The sequence below is a fragment of the Vulpes vulpes genome, chromosome 7 (genome assembly GCF_048418805.1).
Source record: "Vulpes vulpes isolate BD-2025 chromosome 7, VulVul3, whole genome shotgun sequence".
In the NCBI taxonomy this organism is placed as follows: Eukaryota; Metazoa; Chordata; class Mammalia; order Carnivora; family Canidae; genus Vulpes; species Vulpes vulpes.
In genome coordinates, this window is record NC_132786.1 from 48,527,514 (window position 1) to 48,550,373 (window position 22,860).

Genomic DNA, 22,860 nt, shown 5'->3' on the forward strand with positions numbered 1-22,860 from the left:
GGCTCATTCAGTTAAACATTTGCCTTTGGCTCAGGTCATGATCCCGGGGTCCTGGGGTTGAGCCCCACGTCCGGCTCCCTGTGCAGCCGGGAGTCTGCTTCTCCTTCTCCTCCCGACCTGTGCTCTGTCTTGCATTCTCTCTCCCTCTCTCTCTCTCTCTCTCTCAAATAAAGTCTTTAAAAAATGCACATTCTAAACAAAGAGAATCAGAAACAAACTGCATACTTAGCCTGTGAATTTGGTTTGCTCATCTGTGACATCCCAGAAAAGTTCAGTATGGCTTGCTATAATGTTTATCTCCCAGATGTACCAAGTATAGACTCATGTGATTAACGTACTCCACGAAAGGTGTTTTTTTCCCCCCACTTGTTGTAATTATTGTCATCTTTGGTAGTGGGTTTTCAGTGGTCCCATGTGTTGTTTGGGGTTCGTCCTTGGGCGCTGACCTATGGGGACCCGCATGGCCAGCGCCTGTCCTCATTCTTGGCAGGTGTCAGAGTGACGTCGATGAGTGTGCCGCCAGCCCCTGCCGCAACGGGGCGCTGTGTGAGAACACGCACGGCTCCTACCACTGCAACTGCAGCCAGGACTACAGGGGCCGACACTGTGAGGACGCCACGCCCAATCAGTACGTGTCGACCCCGTGGAACATCGGGCTGGGCGAAGGCATAGGCATTCTCGTCTTCATCGTGGGGATATTTTTGCTGGTGATGGTGTTTGTCCTCTGCCGCAAGATGAGGAGTCGGAAGAAGCAGCAGCAGGCTACACCTGAGGACAAGCACTTGGGCCCCGCCACCGCGTTCCTGCAGAGACCGTATTTCGATTCAAAGCTCAACAAGAACATTTACTCCGACATCCCCCCCCAGGTGCCCGTCCGTCCCATCTCCTACACTCCAAGCATTCCAAGCGACTCCAGGAACAACCTGGACCGCAATTCCTTCGAAGGATCTGCCATCCCAGAGCACCCGGAATTCAGCACCTTCAACCCCGAGTCTGGGCACGGACACCGCAAGGCCGTGGCCGTCTGCAGCGTGGCCCCGAACCTGCCTCCCCCGCCCCCTTCCAACTCCCCTTCGGACAGCGACTCCATCCAGAAGCCCAGCTGGGACTTCGACTATGACAGTAAGACCGGCTCTTTGCCTCTGAGTAAAACGTCATTGAGCCCAGCGGTGCCCTTATACATTCTGCTTGAGCTTCCTGTGGTCCCAATGCAGTGCAGGGACTCTGCCAGGGGTGAATAGGCTCCGGTGGTCCCAGTCCAGTGCTGGGACTCTGGCAGGGATCAGTAGGCTCCAACCCCAGGGCCCTTTGGTGTGATGTGAAAAACCTGCCCTGGCTGAGTGCTGTGGCTGTGATGTTACACCAAGCAGGGGATGGATCTCTCCTGAATATTAATATGAACAGGACTACACTCATTTCATTGTTGTAGTGGATATGGCTTCTCAACTAGGAGTTTGGGGGCTTTTTATGCCAAAGAAATTAGGATTTTTTAAAAGAACATGGGCAGAAGTGGTCATATTTTTAGTAGTGGCCCAACATGTCTTTCGATGCTTTAAAAATGGCTATAGGTAGTTCTTAGAAGGAACTTCTAATTCCCCATACTAATGATCTCCACAAGTGGGTTTATTGACAACGTCCGTTCTGTGAATTCCTGAGAGTAGTTGCCGGTTTGTAGGTTTCTGTTTTGTTTTTCAGATGCTTCTCCTTTTATCTTTTCATTGTTATCTAGTAAACGAGTCCCAGGCAGTCTTTTGGTGCTGCTTTTGGTGCTAGCAGTGAACAAAACCAGAGGCCCTGCCCTCATGGTGCTGACCGTTGTCATCTCTTCCTTTTAGCTAAAGTAGTGGATCTCGATCCCTGTCTCTCCAAGAAGCCTCTGGAGGAAAAGCCTTCCCATCCTTACAGCGCCCGGGAAAGCCTGTCGGAGGTGCAGTCCCTCAGCTCCTTCCAGTCGGAGTCGTGCGATGACAATGGTGAGTAAGCGCTTGCGCTGCTGGCGTGGCGCCGTGTGCGGAACGCGGTAGATGTTTCAGACTGTGTTCACGTCCCACTGGGGACCACCAGTCCACAGCATCTTGTACAACTTGCATGAACATCTGCTTGGGAAAATATTTAAGTGTTCTTATGGGATAGGTATTTGAACTGCAGCAACTTGTCAGAAATAGGGAAGAAAATCTACTATCTTTTCTGATTATTCTTTGCACAGCAGTAAATGTTCTAGAGGTTTTATGGGGTTAAAAAAAATGCCTGCAGTGTCTTTCTTGAGCCCAGTCATCCCCCACCCCCAACCCCATCCTCATGCACCCCGGGAGGCGATGCGCTGGTCGGAAATGTTCAGCTCTGGTAGCACCTTCACTATGACAAGGTTTTATTTGTCTCTTCCCCTGACTCCCCTGCGGCCCCAGCTCCCATTTGGATCAGAGCGTACTGACTGAGAGCACAGTTTAAGAGCCTGCTAGTAAGTTGGATTATATTTCTAATGAAGAAAGTTGGACAATGGGATCTTTGATGCCAGTTATGTTTCTCTGATTTCCCTAGGTAATGTGCGTTCACGCGCAGCTTCGCCATGTTAGCACATACCAGTAGAGAAAACTGTCAACATTCAATAACAAAGTAGTTTTTAGTGGAAATTTTTGAAGGTCAGAATTAGTAAGTTTGACTAATTTTTTTTTTTGCATAAAAATGTATTGTGTTTAAACATTTCAAATATTTGGTTGAAAGAAATAACCCACCATTACTTACTTCTAAACCCAGAGTAATGTATAGTTCATAAGATATTGCAGTGTTTTTCCAGACTAAAGATGGCCATGAGTTTACTCCATTCACTTCTGATTTCAAGCATGTTAGGTGTCAGAATAGGGCATTACTTAGGGACGGAGTATATGAGCATAGCTCTAGCTTATTAAACCAACAGAATTGAATTCTTCCATTAAGTTTAATTTAAAACATTAATGTCCGTTTTCTAAATGCTCTTCATAGATATATTTCAGAGTCCCGTCAGTGTTTTCCTAATTCCTTTCCCTGAAACACCATTCTTCTTACTACTCCTAAATACCATTAAACTGTGGTCACATTAATTATGAAAGTTAATTGCTAGAAATTGCAGTGTGAGGAAGAAAACCTATTCAGTAGTGTTTGTATTGACTGTATTAAGATTCTGGACAAGAATTTTAGTTTTCTGAGGCTTCTATAACAGATGACCACAAATGTGGTGGCTTAAAACAAGATAAATTTATCATCCTGCAGTTCTATAGTTTGGAAACCCAACACGGGTCAGTAGGCTCCCGTGAAGGTGTTAGCAGGGCTACTACTGCCTTTCTGGCAACTGTAGAGGAGCATCTGCTCCCTTACCTTTCCCAGCATCTAGAGGCCATCCTCTGGCAAAGACAGCATTGCCTCTCCTGGCCGGCATGTGTAGCTCCCCACACACACCTAGGAGGGATCTCTGCCCTCTCCAGGACCCGTGTGAATACATTGAGTTCATACGGACCATTCAGGAAAATCTCCCCACCTCAGGATCTTTCATCACATCAGCAAAATAAGCCCCTTTGCCAGGGATGGGGTAACATATTCACAGGCTCCCAGGATTAGATGTGGACATCTCAGAGGGCCGCTGTGCTGTCTACCACACGCACACGTGTTTATCTTGGCGTCGAGGCTTTAAAACAATCTGGTACACAAATAAAAGGGAGTTTACCTAGGAAACAGCCAGGCAGACAGTCTGCATTTCTCTGCTGGTATGTTAGGTCTCCAGCTGTTAGCCCGTCTGCAAAATAGATAAGAAATTTGGAGTGGGAGTACACAGAACAGAATTAAAGCCAGTTTTTGTATTTATATTACATATTTTATCTTCTTATGTAACGCTCAATTTTTCTTGGAACGTGCAAATTCATTAAATAAACCCAGAAAATTGGCTTAGCAAGTACTTTACTGTTTAAATGTGAAGTCTTTTGCCCATGAGATGTTAAAATAAGGATTGTTTTGTCATGACTAGATCCGTAAGTGAGAAAACTTAGAGCTAAAAAATTTCTTAAAGTAACCACATTATACTGTAATTTATTCCTTTGATTAATAAATAAATATATATATATATAGCTTGATTAGAAAATGTCTAAGATCTGTAAGAGCAAGAGTATAGGGGTCAGGCATAATCATATAAAGAATCCTATTGAATGCACTGTTTTCTAACCGAAGATTTTCCTAATTACTCCTTTTGTACCTTTTTACAAGCTTCCATAGTGACTGTAATACACCTTGTCAACGCTGTCGTTGACACGGTGAATGAAGAAGGTATAGTCACAATACGTGTGCTGTGTGTTTGTGTTTAATGTGACTGCCGCTAGAATAGTGTGCTTCTGCCTGTTTGGTGTCTAAAAAAATGATCTGTGGTTTTGAGGGGGTTGAGTACTTTTGTGCAGGTGTGTATGTATATTCATAATCCAGATACATTGCAGAAATATTCTTACGTATGTTACGTCTTTGTTATTGTGAACAACAGTACGTAGCGAATGTAAGTAGATCTCAGAGGTGACCCATGGGGTCTTGACAACTTGCCTTTACATGGCACAGTGTTAAGAAGGTTAGAAGTCATCCTAGCTAAAAAAAATTTTTTTTAATTCTCTGCACAGGAATAACATTCACATACAGCTTTTATAATTACCTAAAACCGACTCTTCCCTTCTGGATTTTCCCTGTGATCAAGGATAATGATAGAACATGGTAGAAAGTAATTACTTTCATTATACGGTTTAGTGAAAATTAATACGAAGCTTTATCTCTCTGTTCAAAATTGTATGAAAGGGCATTGATCAACACCTAAAGTTATAGTTACTTTAAATTAAATCAGCCCTTTATTAATGTCTTGAAGTTTTGAGTAATTACATGTAAATCGCACAGCCTGGTAGCTTTTAAACCGTAAATCACCTCGCCAGGAGGGCTTGTTTAAAAGCCTGATTTACCTCCCTGACAAGTTACTGGTGCCAGGCTCATACCTTGAGAACTGCAGGTATACACCCTCAGGATTACAGAAAGTGTAAGGGATCCTCTCTTTGGGAGGGCATGTATGTAGGTTTTCAGGATTAAGTTGAGTTGGTTTCGGGACAGGATGGGCCAGGCAGTGGTACCAGGGAGTCACACGCCCACCTTCTTAGGAACAGGTACTGTGTCTTGGTGAATCAGAAAGTAATCTCTACTTTGTCTAGTGGATTTTAGTTGTATCTTAAATTAGGGATGAGATTTTAAAAAGCAGAACATAAAACCATTATTTCCTGGAATCTCCTTTATTGAAAAATAATAGAAATTGAATTTAAAGTTGAAAATACTGGCTTGAATTTTAAGATTCGAGTTCCCATAGAGTGACAAAGGTTGTCAGTCCTCTCTTGAAAAAGAAACTACATTTTCAGTAGACTTTGAAAACATTTCTATAGGTAGACATTGACTAAATACCGGCTTACTCATTTTTTAGAGCCACTGTGGTCATTACAGTTTTAGCTTCAAATTCCTAAAAGAGAACCATCGATCAGATCCTCTCTTTTCCAAATTTCTTCACTACGTGGGTTTTCAGGAACATTGTAGAATGCGTGGAAGGCATTGGTTTTGTTCCGAAAAGCACTGAAGTGACCATATTTGGACCACGATTACTACTTTCCAGGAATAAGAATCATGACAAGAGCTAAGAGTTTGGGCTTGACCTACATTATCTGATTTAATCCTCCTAATAAAGGGATTTCCACTCCCCTTTCAGAGATAAGAACCTGCAGCTTAGCCAGGGTAAGCAGCCTGCCCGGGGGCCGCGTGGCCCTGACTCACATGGCATTTCCATCTCCCTGTGGCGGCCCTGGTGCTGGAGTTCTGTGTAGGAAGTGGAACTTCTGAAGGAGCGAGTGGCCTTGCAGATCTGGGGTGGGGACGGGAGTAAGCGCAGCCCATGTTCCTTCCAGAGAGAGGGGAGCCATGGGAACATCAAGTCACATTCAGAGCAGGCAAAATTTGGAGAGGGGCTCTTCTAGGCATTCACGAGTCCCTGAGTTGGTGACTTTCTCTGAATGTAACGTACATCCGAGGGCTGAAATGTGCTAAAGTATGAGTCTCATGGATCATGTCATAATATTGCTTAGTATCAACGAAGATGCCATGTAAGTCCCTTATCAATTTACATTTGATTAGAGCCTATAGACTTTAATGACTCCTAACCAGATTATGTGCTTTCAGGTTCAGATGGCCAGGAACAAAAGAAAAGAAAGTAAACTCATATTTGAGTTTCCTGGCAAAGTTCATCATCCCTCTTTCTTCTTCTCCTCCCACGTCCCATTTCATTTGTGCTACGTGCATTTCTCAGCCATTTGGAACTTCCGTAGGTGATGGTTTAGATGCAGGCCCATGGCCGATGGGGCTGGATAAACAGTTCGCGTTGTGTTATGTAATGATCTTGATTGCCTTTTCAGCCATCTTTCTGGTTTAATTATAAATGTTTTCTTTTCTTTCTACTCTGCCACCAAAAGAGTCTTTGGCTGCTCCTGACCTCAGCAAATCAAGAGGTGACTTATGCATGCCAGTTGTTCATTGATACTCACTAAAAAAAAAAAAAAAAAATTGGTAAAGATTTGACCCCAGGGCTGACTTGCTTCACTTGTATGCTCCGTGGATGCCGCAGTAACTAAGTGCAGAGCTGTGTGTGCGCTGCCTTCTAAACACATGTCGCCCCACCTGTCTGTCGTAATCCCGGGGTGGGGGCGGAGGGAAAGGAGGAGCCATCCCCATAGTGGGAGGTTTTTTGTTTTTTTTTGTTTGTTTGTTTTTTTAATATAGTTGGAAGTTATCCTTTGTCCTCGTAAAAGTAACAAAAACTGATTGTTGTAATCTATCAAAAATTGTGTTCTGTTTTTCAGTGTTTGATTGCATTTTGCTTGGTTTGGAGGCATGCGTTGTTACCTACCAATATTAATGTCATTCGTAGCTTTTTAAATACAGTTTTTAGTATAAACATGACCATAAGGGAATTTTTTAAAATTTCAGCATGTTCAAGATTATTTTTATTATTTTTAAATAGTTGCATTAAGTGTCTTTTTAACGGACCAAACTCCTTCATTGTGTCCTGAGCCCGAACCAGTGGCCTTCTTATAGAGCAGGGGGTTCTGAATGGCAGAGACAAGCTGGAAGGCTGATTGGAATCGCTTGTAGGAAAGTGCATGTCCTTGAGATGCTAGCACACTGCTTCTCCTCAGACTTGTTTCCTTAAATGTTAGATAGTTACGTGGAACTGAAAGTCCACATTTTGAAATAGAGCCTAGTTCAAAGAGGTTGTCAAAACGTGGCTAGTGGAGAGGCCCTCAGTGCGATGGCCAGAGGCCTCCACGTGGATGAACCCGTGGATGCCTGTGCACTTCTGTGTGTTACCCTGAGCTCTTCTGCCTCTTTCGGGAAGAAAGACAATGAAATCTGTTCTCTTTTCTACCAAGGGTATCACTGGGATACGTCGGATTGGATGCCAAGTGTTCCTCTGCCAGATATCCAAGAATTCCCCAATTACGAGGTTATTGATGAACAGACCCCCCTGTACTCAGCAGATCCAAATGCCATCGATACAGACTATTACCCTGGAGGTTACGACATTGAGAGTGACTTTCCACCACCACCGGAAGACTTCCCCGTGCCTGACGAACTACCCCCCTTACCCCCAGAATTCAGCGAACAGTTCGAGTCCATACACCCTCCTAGAGACATGCCCGCCGCAGGTAGTCTGGGTTCTTCATCGAGAAACCGGCAGAGGTTCAACTTGAATCAGTATCTACCCAATTTCTATCCCGTCGATATGTCTGAACCTCAAAAAACAGGCAGTGGTGAGAACAGTACGTGTAGAGAACCCTATGCCCCCTACCCTCCAGGGTATCCGAGAAACTTTGAAGCCCCTACTGTAGAAAACATGCCCATGTCTGTGTACGCCTCCACGGCTTCCTGCTCGGATGTGTCGGCGTGCTGTGAAGTGGAGTCTGAGGTCATGATGAGTGACTACGAGAGTGGAGATGATGGTCACTTTGAAGAGGTGACGGTCCCTCCACTAGAGGCGCAGCAACACACGCAGGTCTGATGCTCAGACTCCCCCCAAAGTGCCTGGACCTTATCGAACCTGGAGATTATTATAGAAATGATCTTCGCATCGTTCTCTGCAGCAGTGCTTATGCGCTTTTTTTTGGTGAGCTAAAACAGGCATGGCTGCACTGAATCACGCACCTCTTGACGAGTTAGCCATTTCCAGTGTCTGAACCTACTGTAATTGGATGATATTTACTTTGGCTGTGCCACTTCGGAACATCTTTTTGCATTGACATTTGTCTGTTCAAGTAATGAAACGAAAATCAGTCTTGTCATCTTGTTAGCATGATTCATGTATTTATATAGATTTGATTATTTTAATTTTCCCTTTTTTTTTTTTTTTTTGTAAATTCTATGTACAGATTTGATTTTTTTTTTCCCCATAGTTTTAACTAGATTTTCAAGATATTTTGTGCATTTGTTTTGGACCGAATTTTGGTGGTGTTAGTGTCATTACCTAGCACCCTGATATTTTAATATAACCAGGGTTTCATTATATGTCCTCTTCCCTTGAAGTGTGACATTTCATTAAGACATTTCAATATAGTCCTTCGTTTCTAGCTGTACATAGGGTGAGGAAAGATCTTCCACATGGACATGTCTTAAATAAGTGGGTGTATTTTAGAATTATAAGCATTTTTCATTACTGGAAAGTGTAACGGGGACCTTCTGCATACCTGTTTAGAACCAAAACCATCATGACACAGTTTTTATAGTGTCTGTATATTTGTGATGCAATGGTCTTGTAAAGGTTTTTACTGAAAAACTACCATTAGCCAGTCTTTCTTACTGACAATAAATTATTAATAAAATACTTTAGCTTTACTGCCTGTTTTTCCTCTGTATTTAGACTCTTCTTCAGGATTCAGTTCTGGATGGATGTAGAGACATTAGCTTTTTGTGGCCTTAAATGTGAAAGGTCCAGTGGCCACACCAGGCGGTACTTACAGATGTCGCCACTAGGTGGCAGTACGTGGCTACCTGACCCTGCTCAGAACGACAGGTATAAATCTAACCCCGCGCTCTTTTATGTGTTTTCCAACTAAAAGTCCAAGAAAGTTTTCCTTTCTACATTTTTTCACTATTGATTGGCTATCATTTAAAGGCTTCAGTGGTCTTCACATATGACTTCTATTGAAAACAAAGTATATAGCATGTCATCTTCTGTAATCACAATCCTGCTTGTGTATGATTTAATGGGACATCGAGAAGGTATTTTCCTTGTGTACTTAAACCACGAAATCCATCCATCTGACAGGTAATTATTATCTATTATGTGCCAGCCACTGTGAGATGAGGGACAAAGAATCATGCATTCTTAGAACTGCAGAAAGATACTTTTTTCTTTGTTTTAGCAAATGATCCTCTATGCAGAGTTTAACCATCAGAGCTAAAAGACGTATAATGAAAAAAGAGCAAGCTCATACCCTCTGCTATAACCACTTACAACTCTAAGCTGTTTTTCTGTTTCCCGTTCCTATCTTTAGGTCTATATATTTTTCCTGGGGTCACTCACTTTTTTTTTTTAAGACTTGCATACTGATTCAGTGTGATGTTTGAGGAAGGCCATGGACCCTAACCCACCTCAATATGGTTACACCGTAACTTTTCTCCTTGTTTTGCTGGTATAAATACTGCTGCACTAAGTGTAGTACATGATGTTTGTTTCCATTTACTTTGCTACGCCCCCTTTTTCTGAAGCAGTTGTTTAATTTTTCCTTTCCTTTTTAAAATCTGTGACTGTTTCATTAATTTATCCAAGACCTATTTTTTGGTCATCTAGCGTATGTTATTCTTCACAAAAAAGACAAAAACCCCCTACCTTGTCCGCTCCCTGTCACGGCACATGCAGAAGATGATATTTTTATGGCACAGTGGTGAGAAGGGGGGATGCTGCTGGAAACCAGAGGTGCCAGCTGCAGGGGGCGATGCCCAGGCTCCTCCCCACCCAGCGGGCTGCAGGGTCGGCGTCTCGGTGTAAGGAAGCTTTGGTAGAGAAAACTGTAGGAAATCTGGCTTTCTCTTCTCTTCTTTGAGTTGGTTTCTGTGAGAAATAAGGTATAGTCAACACTGGATCATCTTCATAAAATTAGCTTGAATTTCTGTTCAATTTCCAGTGGCTTCATAGAAACAGAACAGTTAAGTTATGATCTGTAAGACCCAAAAAACGACCCCCAACGCCCACCCACCACCTCGGGTCTTTCCGGTTACAGGTTCCCCTCTGCACTCTCCACCTTCACCCAGCCCAGTGACTCAGCTCAAGTAACTTTCTGAAGGTCAACGTGGGCTGTTCTTTCCCTTTTGCAGACTGGCGTTCTGTGTACTTTCTGATCGCTCTTCATCAAAGGCATTAGGTTCAATTTCAATTAGTGCACCAGCTGAGAGCGAGTTGTTTGTCAGAATTTAATTTCCTCACTAGCAGTTTACTGCCTCTGCTGCAAACAGAATGAGCCACTTGCAAAGAATGACAAGTATTTTTTTCCCCCAAGAAAACCTCTGCTTGTGTGAACACTTGGGGAGTGAATGCACTTGTCACCGTGCTGTTAGCCAGTGTGGCCTTGGAAGAGGCTACGTTTTCAAGTGACGCTAGACAGAAAACGAGCATTTGAACGCCAATGTCACTGGGCCCAAAAGATCTTACAAAGAGCTATGAGGGCAGCGGGGTGTCTGTAAGAACAAGGAAGATAAGAGCTCAGTGTCTCTAAACCAGAGCCGTTTAATGCAGTTGTCTCAAGGGCCAAACAAATCCTCATAATGTCTAATGACGATTGCTTCCATTCATTGTAATGTTTGTAGCTACTACTTAAAATTTTTTTAAAGAGAAGGGAGAAGGGAAGAATGTAGGAAGAGGGCTGAGTCATCCACCCAGATGGTGGGTCAGTCTCCTCATGCCTGTCAAAGACCTCGAAGCATGGCCCCACTGTCTTGCCAAATACGGATAATTAGCCCATCTGAAAATGAGGGTTGCAAACATTTTTCAGTGATGCTCTTGTGATTTGTGTTCTTAAATTCTTCCCTAAATGAATCCTTTTCTCATCTTTCAAAGGTAAGTATACTTTAAATAGATGCTTTAAGATAGGGTGGAACAAAATTTTACTTACCTTATTAAAAACACATTTCTTTAAACCAAATGTTTCAAATGCACAAAGGTTGAACCCAACTAATAAAGCTCTTACTGGATTGAGATTGTTTCTATGAATTACCTCAGATACTGAGTTTTTACGTCTAATGGGGAATTTCACAAAATTTAAAAATACCCTCAGGTCATTGAAAACTGTGGTCTGACAATTTCTGTGCCATGGTTTTGAGTCACATTGTGGGTCTGGAGATAACCTCACAACGAATGACCGAGCGAAGTTTGTTCTTTACCAGGTTAACAGCAGCAACACACTCTGGTGTCTGCACCTTGCTTTATTCCAAGAGCTTTGCCTTCATAACCCTTAAAACCACCCTGTGGGCGAGTCTCTCCTTAGTCTCTTTGCATTTTATGTAAGAGAAACACATTTGTCTGTGATGATAAGACTGGCAAGTGGTAAAGCCCCATTCGACCTTGGGGGGGGGGTCCTGATGCCAGAACCCACCCTCTTCACCGAGACCTGGGGCCTCAGAGGCAGATGATGCCCTGCTTCCCCCGGGCGAGGCATTCCAGGACCTGATCAGACTGCAGCCCCCACCCCTCTTCGGGCACTCTGCCACCTAATGCTTCGGTTGAATTCTGTTGGCAGGAGGCTCCTTTTTAAAACCATGGATCCTCAGGGTACACCCGCAAACATCCATGCCTTCAGCATCAGTGGCAGGTAGAGACTGCTGGCTTCTGAGCCACAGGGCTCAGTTCAAGATTGCACCCTGCCACTTCTTAGCTGTGGGATGTTAACCAACCACTTCTATTTAGGTTCCTCACTGACAAAGACGTGTAGCTAATAATTACAGGGGTTACGTGGGATCAAACCAACAATCTGAATGAGTGGTTCTTAGGAGAGCTCATTACATCCCAAACCTTCTGCAATTAGTAACCCTTTAAATCCATCCAGTGACCCTCCTTATCATCCCCACTTTCCAGATCAGGAAACCCAGGCACAAGATAACCACCTGCAGGTAACTCCACAGGTCAGTGTTGAGACTGAAATTCGAAGCCCTGATTCTGGTCTCAAAGCTGCTTCCCCCTGTCCTTTCTGAAATGCCTCTGAAAGGAACCAAACTCCAAGGGCAGAGTCCACACCAGCAATTCTGGCACAAGGTAGGGGGTCACCAAATGCTTTAACTGCTGTTACTCTTTCTCCCCTCCCTGCCCCCCCCCCCAGTCTTCAAAGAAGCCTTTTAACAGTTTATTTTTAAAATGTGTCCTGTGAAAGTTTTTTTTTTTTTTTCATAGGAGGGAGGGAGAGACGGAGAGAAGAGAGAGAATCTTAAGAGGTTCCATGCCCAGTGCAGAGCCCGACTGGGGCTCCATCTGGTGGTCCTGAGATCATGACTTGAGCCAAGATCAAGATGCTTGAACGACTGAGCCACTCAGGCACCCCTGAAAGTTGCATTTCCTTAGTGCTTTTACAGAACATGCCACAATTCAAGGAAGTTTCCCAATCTAGTTTAGATTATTTGACTAATTGCCTCTAATCCAGGCCAAAGCTCTTTGGCCATTTGCATCTTGGCTGTGTTCCACTAAATCACTGCATTCCACTTTGGAGACTGGGAGATGTGGGGGCAAGTGAAGTCTCAAGGTGCCCCTTTTGCTGTTCATTTATCCAGCTGTTGCTGTTTCTGAGTTTCTCCTCCAGTCAATGAAAGCCAGAAGCATCATGTTTGCCATTCGGTGAATGAACGAGATCAAGTCCCCATTCTGAGGAATGGGATGAGTGTTTAGGGTCAAGTTTACAGGTTACCACCTGTGTCTTATTTTTCTACCTGCTTCATTTAACAAAATAAAAATATACTCTCCATTCACCTGGGATTCAAATAATAATGCTCCTGAGGGTCAGGTGCCCCTTCTCACACTCTGCCTTTGGTCTCCATCCATCCATCCATCCATCCATCCATCCGTTCATTCATTCATTCACTCATTTGCTCAGTTCAATTTACTTTCTGGGTTCCATTTAAAAATACTTGTCTACCCTTTGCTATACCCTGCACACATAAAAGTGAACAAAACTCGCTCACGGGTAGTCATTGTGGCCTTTGAGAAAAAAATTTCAGTGTGGTCAAGGGGTGTGTGCTATGCAGCAATATATTGAATAAGAACTGAACTCCCACCTCCTGAAATACTCTAGAATACGTCAAATGCTGAAAGAACAATCACACGTTTGGAGTTAACAGGAAATCAAAGTCAGAAACTCTTCCTAGCGACTTGAGAGTGTTCTGCGTGTTGACTCGAAGCTGAGGCAGCGTGATCTGACTGTCCTGTTTATCTGTAGCACCTTAGCGGTGACAGTATGGGGGGGTTGGGACGAGTTGGGGATGACGTGTCGGTAATTTGCAGTTGAGGACGGCGTAACACAGCTTCTCTCCCCTGTGGGCCTCACGAAAGGAACTGAGCGCAGGGCCTCCCGCTGCGGCCTCGGTGACATGCAGCAGCGCGAGTGCACCCAGCCACGGAGGTGGAGAGGGGACCTCGGCCGTGTCACTGTGAGATCATTTGTCACCCGCGGGGGCATTTGCACCTGCTGAGCGCCCCTCTTAACAAGGGGCCTTCCCCAGCACTTGGCCATTTCAGATGCTTTTTTTTTTTTTTTTTTTTTTTTTGGTGCACAGTAGTCCTTTCTGGGTTACTCATGCTCTCACTCACTGCAGTTTCTCACCAGTGCTCAGTCCATATTTGCCCTGAAATCGCTGGGGCGGGAGTGGGGGTGCAGGGCCAGGTCCTGATCCAAGCCCCCTGGAGAACCAGGAGTCCCGCTCAGACCTAATGGACAGACGCCCCTGGAGGGGTGGATGAGGAGGGGAACTCCTGGCTCCCGGCTGGTGCCACGCCAAGGGAGGGCCAAGGCCATCATGTCCTTGACGAGCTTCCAGAGATCGCTATTTTCTTTTTAAGATTTTATTTACTTATTCATGAGGGACAGAGAGAGAGAAAGAGGCAGAGACACAGGCAGAGGGAGGAGCAGGCTCCCCGGGACTCGATCCTGGGACCTGGGGATCATGACCTGAGCCGCAGGCAGATGCTCAGAGATCTCTTTAAACAGAAAGAGTCGGGGATCTCTTTAAACAGAAAGAGTCGGCCATCCCTGGGTGGCGCAGCGGTTTAGCGCTTGCCTTTGGCCCAGGGCGCGATCCTGGAGACCCGGGATCGAATCCCACGTCGGGCTCCCGGTGCATGGAGCCTGCTTCTCCCTCTGCCTATGTCTCTGCCTCTCTCTCTCTCTCTCTGTGACTATCATAAATAAATAAAAATTAAAAAAAAATAAACAGGAAGAGTCTTCATGACCATCTGCCATGGGGAATGCTGCTTGTGCATTTGCTCCTTCACGCCCATTTTATCACCTTGTATTTGAGTACAGCAGGCAATATTCAAAGCTCTATCTTTGATTATCGCACCTGCCCCTTAGATGACAGGGGGAAAAAATAGGTGTTTTAAGGCATTTCATGCTTGTGTTAATTTTCCTGAGGGGTGGCAAGTAAATTTTGAAGAAATGAATGAGGCAATTGCTCTCCTTGCCTTAGGCAAGAGAGGCCTCTCCAGCCCCTCTGCGCAGACACAGGAGCTCCCTGTCTTTCCCAGGTAACATTACTCCCTTCCCTGAACATTTGACAATGAGATTTCCCTCTTTTTCAAATGGCACCACACCCATTTTTTCTGCCTATCTCAATCCTTGCATATGCCTCCAATTAGGGGGAAAGTTTCCTTAACTTCTTTTTAGTTTTATGCAGCTTTTCACTTCATCCCTGCTACTAGAAATTTTATAACACACTGTAGAACTTGATGATAAATCAACTGGCATTTTTCTACCTTCCTTGCTTCCTAAAGACCCAAGAAACACAGAGAATGGTGCCTTAGACTATCAGTACCCCTGGGGTCCACCCGGGAGGCCACTGAGTTGGAAGAGAAGTCTTAAGACTTTCTGGCCAAACCAGCCCCTCGCCAATTCCAAGTCCAGTTCTCATACAAGCACTTCCCTTTCCTTTAACTCTACTGATTCCAGCTGAAATCATGGGGTACATTTATTTTATAACCGCTTGCCATGTAGTTGCATGTAGTTACTACTTCTGTCATGTATTGTTACATGTATCCCCAAGAAATACTTCAACTATTCCAAATATTCCTTGAGCTATTATTCATTTTCTTTTACAAGCAATATTTCACTTGTCTTAGTATGAAATGAAGCCTTGTGATTAATAATGGCAAAAAAATGTTCTTTAATGGTATATTTAGTTCTTGAAACTAGGATGCACGCATTTAGTGAACACATATATATTCTAAAGAAAATTGGAATTTTTGTGTTTTACATCTTCCAGAGTTCCTTCCTAACTGTAGTATTCTTCTTATAGCAGGCCAGCAAATAAAATCCATATTAACTAAGCTATTATAATGCAACATAAAAATTCCTTGAAAAAATATACTTTCTCTTTGTTATTAACTGGAGAGATACAGAGAAAATGTCTTGTAACTTGAGGGTGACAAATGCATTAAAAATCCATTAGTCTGACAAATAGCAATGTCTTTTCTGATAAATTAGAAGTTTCCAAATATGATGAAAGACATAATTTCATGGAAATTACATCATCTTAAAGCCAGCAGGCAATGGATTCATTTATTCTCTCATTTTATTCAACAAATAATTGTTGGTGTATACTGAAGCTCAGATATTGTGCTCAGTCCTGGGGATGCAACTGAGCACAAGCCATCACCTCAGCTTCCCACAGTCTTGTGGTGGGACTCCAGCAAGAAAACAGGTATAGTGTGGCTTGTGGTATTAGCATAAAGGGCTACAGTGAACCGCAGGAACACAAAGGAGGAAAGCATAACCAAGATGTGGGGCCTGACCTCAGGGGGAGAGCAGAGTGGTTCCCAAGGAAGGTGTGGAAGGAGTGTTCCATGTAGAAGGAACATGAGGGAAACAGGGAGGAAGTGAGTAATACAATGTTTGAGAAATGAGAGAAAAGGTCACAGTTCAGAGGGTAGACCAGGTGCCCTGGCTGAGGGAAAGGATAGTTAGGAAGGTCAAGGCTGGAAAGGCCAAATTAGGGAAGCCTTGGAAAATCTGACTTGACTCCAAGGAGCAATGGGCATTGTTTTAGGGTGGCCTCTCTAGTCTGAGTTAGACCTTGTCTTTAGGGCTACTTTGAGTACACTCCTTATGTGTGTGGTTTTGGACATCACTCACTTTCTGACAGGGGCAGTCAGAGTTTGGGGATCCCCCCCAGCTCCTTCCTTTTGGAGATTTCCTATTCTTTGCCTATTCATGGTTTCCCAGCTTCCCTTTCCTCATCCCCACCCAGAGAGATTGTGGGGTTCCCTATATGTACCCTCTATTGTGGGAGAGAGAGAGAGAGGGAGAGAGAGAGAGAGAGAGAGAGAGAGAGAGCCATCTATACCTCTGTATTCACCTATTACATTAATATATCAAAACCCCAATTATAAGAGGTTGAGGTTTCAAATGTTACAAACAATACTGGAAGAAACATATGTCCACACACATTTGAACATGTGTCCAATTATTTTCTATTAGTGGAATTACTGGGTCAAAGGTACGCAGTTAAGATTTATACATAGTACACAGGAATGCTTTTTCTCACATTTTAATAGTTTTTTGATCACACTTGGAACTACCATTCCTCTTAATGTTTTCAAAAGCGATAGCTGGAATGATAACTTCCCATACATTTGATTATTGCTTTCTCAAAGAGAGGTTGCACATATATTTTATGTATTAATATATTTTTAAATATATTTTTATATACTTTAGAGTTTTTAATTCTCTAATTATGTTCCTGAAATATTTTTATTTGAAAAAAAATCCTATATATAATTAAGGTCATTGATACTTTGTATGATAGGTTCCAAATCATTTCCCTGGTCTATCTGGCTTTTACTTATTTATGGCATTGTTCAAAACAGAAGAACTTTTAACCTTTGTGTGGTTAAGTCTATCCTGACTGAGAAACAGTACCGCTCAGTAACAAGGGTGGATGATCTTAGCTGTGGGCCTTCGGTGTACCACACAACCTTTCAGAGCCACGGGGTTCTCATCCCAGAAGATACTCCTAGCAATGCCCAAAGTTTTAGGACTGCTAGCAGATTGTATAGGCTAATGCATGGAGAATACTTCCCCCAGAGCTGGGACAGGCTAAGTGTGCAGCAGATGGTAGCTACTACTGTTCCAAGCAAAGACAAACAAAGACTTTCTCAAAGATTGAGAATTTTCTGGAATACCTTCTTTCCCAGATCAGAGTTCTCTCCACCCCAAGGTTACATAAGTACTTACTTACATTGTCTTTTATTTTTTTAAATCTATATTTTCTTTAAATGAATCTTTTTTTTTTTTAACTATTCCAACTCTCCCCCACTGATGTGAAACATGAACCTTATCAAACCTATACCTTATATTATCTTCAATTGTTGATGACTTTCACATGCTTTTGGTTATTGGAACTTTTATTTATTTTTAATTTTTTTATTTTATTTTTTGGTTATTGGAACTTTTAATGGACATTTTAATGTTGGCCGCTCAAGCCCTCTCCCGCTCATTTATTCAAATCCTTTTTGCTACACTTTCTTTTAAGAAGTTTCATGATTTTTAAAATCTCTATTGGTATTTTTGTTGGGCTGGTAGAAAGTATTTGGGAAATTAATTTTTAAGCTTGCAATCCAGGAACATGGTGTGTCTCTCCCTTTGTGTTTTCTTTCATGATCCTCAGCAAGGTTTCGAGTTTTTCAAAAAATATTTACACATTGCCCTGCACAATGCTGATGAAACCAGTTCCCAGTAATTTTATACTGGTTGTGATTATATATATAGCAGATCTTCTTGTTATGTGCTTTCATTTTTTTCTTGGAATTTAAGAAAGTACATATATACTCCTACCACCTGCAAATATTGATTTTTCACACTTTTTAAAAATCCCACTTCATTATCAGAAGCATCCAGCACAATGCTAAATAGGTGTGATATTAGCAGACATTCCTTCTTCTACCCAGCCTTGAGGAAGGTAACTTTTGTATTTCTTTTTAAGTCTAAGATAGACATTATTTTGAAATATTCTTTATGGTATTCACTCTTTTCTTATTTAAGTTATAGAAAGTTTTAAAAATTGGGAATGGGTACAGAATTTTTAAATATTATTTTAGCATGAATTAAGAAGATCATGTGATTTATGTCCTTTGATCTATTGATATGGTAACGTATATTAATATATTTTAATGCTCTACAAATCCTCTTTTCTGGAATTAACTCCATTTGGTCATAATCAACTATTTTTGTAAATACTTATTTCTGGCATATAAGAACCTTAGAAGTCGCCACTCCATTCTAACTGCAAGTAAAAATCCTAAACAAGATGAAAAATCAGCAATGCTTCCTAGAGCCATAAGAGAAGTGAGGGCACAAGGCAAACCACTGCCCCCACAACTGGAGAGAGGGACAGGTGGATACAGAGAATCACAGCTCAGCAGAGTAGGAACCCACAAGGTGAGACAGGAAAATCTGAAGTGTAATCAATTTACCCGAGGTTCTGTGTAGACATGTGTGAGAGTTAAAAACTCCAGAAGGACTCAGTTACAGAGGGCCTCCACACCTCTGTGAGTTTACCCTTTCAGGCCTTCACAGAAAAGATCACAAAAAAAATGCTCTACTGCTTCCAGCAGGGTGAGGAGAAAACACATTTTGAAATATGCCAAAGTATTCTGTTCTTTTTAACAAGGCCAACCCTCGGGAGAAACTGGTTAACCAGAATCTACACTGCTAGGGTTTTATCGAAGCCTAACCTACATACCTGGGGTGGGGGAGAGAAATACCCAACTCCTAGCAGCTCTCAATTTTCACGTGGGGGAAAGGAAATATAAATATTCAATCCCTTCCAGCCATCCTGTCCCACAAAAGGTGGGGGTAAGGGGGCGTGACAAGAGAAGTTCATGGTTCAAGGGTACAGGCTCACTAACAGCCCTCATCGGAGGCTTACAGGACACTTGTCCTCCTCGCATGCCTCACTGCTACTTCACTAAGTGCCTATTTACCACAGTTCCTTTTCTCTATTGCATAAAATAGGTCATGTTTACCTTTGAACAAAACATTACAAGGCAAACTAAAAGACAAATCTAGTTTGAAGAGAAGGAGCATCAGAAACAGAGTGATAGTAGGAATGTTGGTTGGAATTATCAGATCAGACTTTTTTTTTTTTAAATAGGATTAATATGCTAAGAGCTTTAATGGAAAAGTAGGCAGCATGTGAGAACACATGGATAAAGTAGGAAGAGAGGTGGAAATTCTAAGAAGAGAAATGATAGAGATCAAAACCACTGTAAAGAGAAATGGAGAATGTCTTGGTAGACTCATTAGTAGACTGGACATGGCTGGGGAAAGAATCTCTTCATTTGCGGATACAAGAGAAAATTCTAAAATGGAAAAGGAAAGAGAAAAAAAATCCTGAAAAAACCCAGAATGTCCAACAACTGTAAGATACCTACAAAAAGCATAAGATATATGTAATGAGACTATCAGAAGGAAAAGAAAGAAACAGAAACAATATTTGAAGTGGTAATGACTGAGAATTTCCCTAAAATTAATGTCTAACACCAGACTACAGATCCAGGAAACTTAGAGAATAGGAAGTAGGATAAATGCAAGCCCCTCCCCCCCCCCAACCCAACTCACCACCCCCAGCAACAAACAAGCAAAAAAAATTACTCTCCTGCCCTTCAATATCTAGGTATATTCAAACTGCAGAAAATTAAAGATCAAAAAAAGGGGAAAATGCCTTGCCTGTGGCAGAACAAATATAACAATTATACCTGCAAAAAGAGAGTAAAGGGAAATACTAAAAATGTTGAGAGGAAAAAAAACAACTTAGAATTCTGTAGCAAGATATTATTCTCCAAGCAAAGGCAAACAAAGACTTTCTCAAAGATTGAAGGAACTTATTGCCAGTAGGCCTGCTTACAAGAAAAGTTAGAAGACCTTCTTTAGAAAGAAGGAAAATATAGGTCAGAAACTGGGATCTACATAAAGAAAGGAAGAGTATCCAAGAATGAAGAAAGGTAAAATAACAACTTCTTTTTCTTATTCTTAATTGATCAAACTGATTAGGGTTTGCTCAAAATTTTAAGAGCAACAATGTATTTGATTATGTATGCTTATGTACTCATATATACTTATAAATGCTTCTAGCTAAGTGAAATGAATGACAGCAATGATACAAAGGATGGGAGAGAGAAATTAGAAATATTTTGTGATTATAAGGTACCTATGCTACCCACGAAGAGGTATTGTCTTATCTAAAAGTGGACTTGGATTAGTTAAAAATGTACATTGCAAACTCTAGGATAACCACTAATTTTTTTTAAAAAATAGAGGAATTGATATGCTAAGAAAGGAGATAATGAAATCATATCAAATGTTCAACTAAAGCAAAAGACAGAGTAAATGACAAAGTACAAATGCAAAAAATAGAAAAACTAGGAGTATAGTAGATATTAATCCAACGGTATCGATAATCACCTTGAACATATATAGTCTAAGTATACCACTTAAAAGACAGAGGTTGTCAGAGAGGATCAAAAAACAAGACCCAGCAATATGTTGTCTACCAAAAAGAGCCCACATTAAATATAAGGACATATGTAGATCAAAATTAAGGGGCTGAAGAAAGATATATTACGCTAACACTAATCAAAAGGAAACAGGAACAGCTATAGTAATTTTAAGCAGAGCTGACTTCAGACTTTTGAGGGATGAGGGGCATTATATAATGATAAAGAAGAAATAGCAATCCTTCACATGTATGCAGCCTAACAACAGAGCCTCAAAATACATTAGGCACAAACTGATAAAACTGGAGAAATAGATGAATCTACTATTATGGTTGGATACTTCAACATTTTTCTATCAGAAATGGACAGATCCAGAATGCAAAGAATCAGTAAGGACATTCTTGAACTCAAGAACCCAATCAATCAACTAGCCATAGTTGACATCCGCAGACTACAAAATCCAACAAGAGCTCATTCCACATTCTTCTCAAGTTCACGGGGAATATTGACCAAGTTAGATCACATTATGGGTTATAAAACACATCTTAACAAATTTAAAAGACTAGGAACCATACATTATCTGCTCTCAGACCACACTGAAATTAAACCAGACATTAATACCAGAAAGATAGACAGAAAATCCCCAAATTCTTGGAGGTTAAACAGCACATTTTTAAATAATACATTGGTCAAAGAGGAAAACTTTAGAGCAATTAAAAAATAATTTTAAATGAAAATATCAAAACTTGTGGAATATATTGAAAGGAGTGCTTAGAGAGAAATTTATAGCATATATGTGGGATAAATCCCACGTAGATCAGCCTGGTTCAACGTTTGAAAATCAGTTAACGTAATCTGCCACAATAATAAGCTAAAAAGGAAAAATCACATGATCATAGAAATCGATGCAGAAAAAGAATTTGACAAAATCCAATACTCATTAATGATAAAAACTCTTAGTAAACTGTGAATAAAGGGAACTTTCTCTACCTGACAAAGGACATTTACAAAAAAAAGCTACAGCTAACATCATTCTTTAATAGTAAGAAGCCAGAAGTTTTTCCACTATGATCAGGAACAAAGCAAAGATGCGACCTCTTACCACTACTTTTCAACATCATACTGGAATCGATAGTTAATTCAGTAAGACAAGAAAAGGAAATAAGAGGTATACGGATTGGGCAGGAAGACATAAAACTGTCTTTTTCACAGATGACATGATTGTCTATGTAGAAAACCCCAAAGAAGACACACGAAAACATGCCTGGAACTAATAAGCAGTTATAACAAACTTGCACAGTACCAGGTGAACATACAAAGGTTGATTGCTTTTCTATATACCAGTAATGAAGAAGCAAAATTTGAAATAAAAAATATATTACCATTTCCACATTAGTGCCCCTAAAAATGAAATACTTAGGTATACATCTAAAAAATATATCTAGATGAGAAAAATTACAAAATTCTGATGAAAGATATCCAAGGAGAACTTAAAAAATGCAGACATAACCTGTGTTCATACATCAGAAAATTCGATATTGTCAGGATGTCAGTTTCCCACCTATATCTATAGATTCAATGCAATGTGAATTAAAATCCCAGCAAATTCTTTTGTGTCCATAGACACACGGATACTAACATTTATGTGGAGAGGCAAGAGATAGAATAACCAGCTGAGTATTAATGGAGATGAACAAAGTCAGAGGAATGGCACTACCTGACTTCAAGACTTACCACAGAGCTACAGTAATCAAGAGAGTGTGGTATTTGTGAAAGAATAGACAAATACACTGATGGATTAGAACAGAGATCCAGAAACAGACCCACCAATACAGTCAACTGATATCTGAAAAGGACCAAAAGGTGATACAGTGAAACAAAGATAGACTTTTCAACAAATGGTGCTGAAACAACTGGACATCTACGTGCAAATACACTGATTTTGTGCCTTTTGCAAAATTAACTCAAGTGGATCATAGACCTGAATGTAAAATGTAAAACTCTACAACTTCTAGAAGATAACATGGGATGACTCTTAAATGACCTTGGGTGTGGAGATGAATTTTGGATACAATACCAAAGACTTAATCCAT

At 41.5% G+C, this 22,860-nt stretch overlaps 1 protein-coding gene across 6 annotated transcripts in view; it reads left to right on the forward strand.

The window, feature by feature from the left end:
- FAT1 (FAT atypical cadherin 1) overlaps nt 1-8,903 on the forward strand; it is a 127,292-nt gene extending 118,389 nt beyond the window's left edge. For 3 of the 6 annotated variants that reach the window (XM_026018303.2, XM_072763696.1, XM_072763697.1), the window contains exons 25-29: nt 491-1,122; nt 1,836-1,973; nt 4,231-4,290; nt 6,501-6,536; nt 7,458-8,903. In XM_026018303.2, coding sequence (XP_025874088.2) covers nt 491-1,122; nt 1,836-1,973; nt 4,231-4,290; nt 6,501-6,536; nt 7,458-8,086 — 1,495 coding nt within the window. In that variant the 3' untranslated portion in view covers nt 8,087-8,903. Of the gene's footprint in view, nt 1-490; nt 1,123-1,835; nt 1,974-2,405; nt 2,459-4,230; nt 4,291-6,500; nt 6,537-7,457 lie in introns of all 6 variants that reach the window. The other 3 variants (XR_003238052.2, XM_026018304.2, XM_026018305.2) reach the window with 3 other exon arrangements.
- The last annotated feature ends 13,957 nt before the right edge of the window (nt 8,904-22,860 follow it).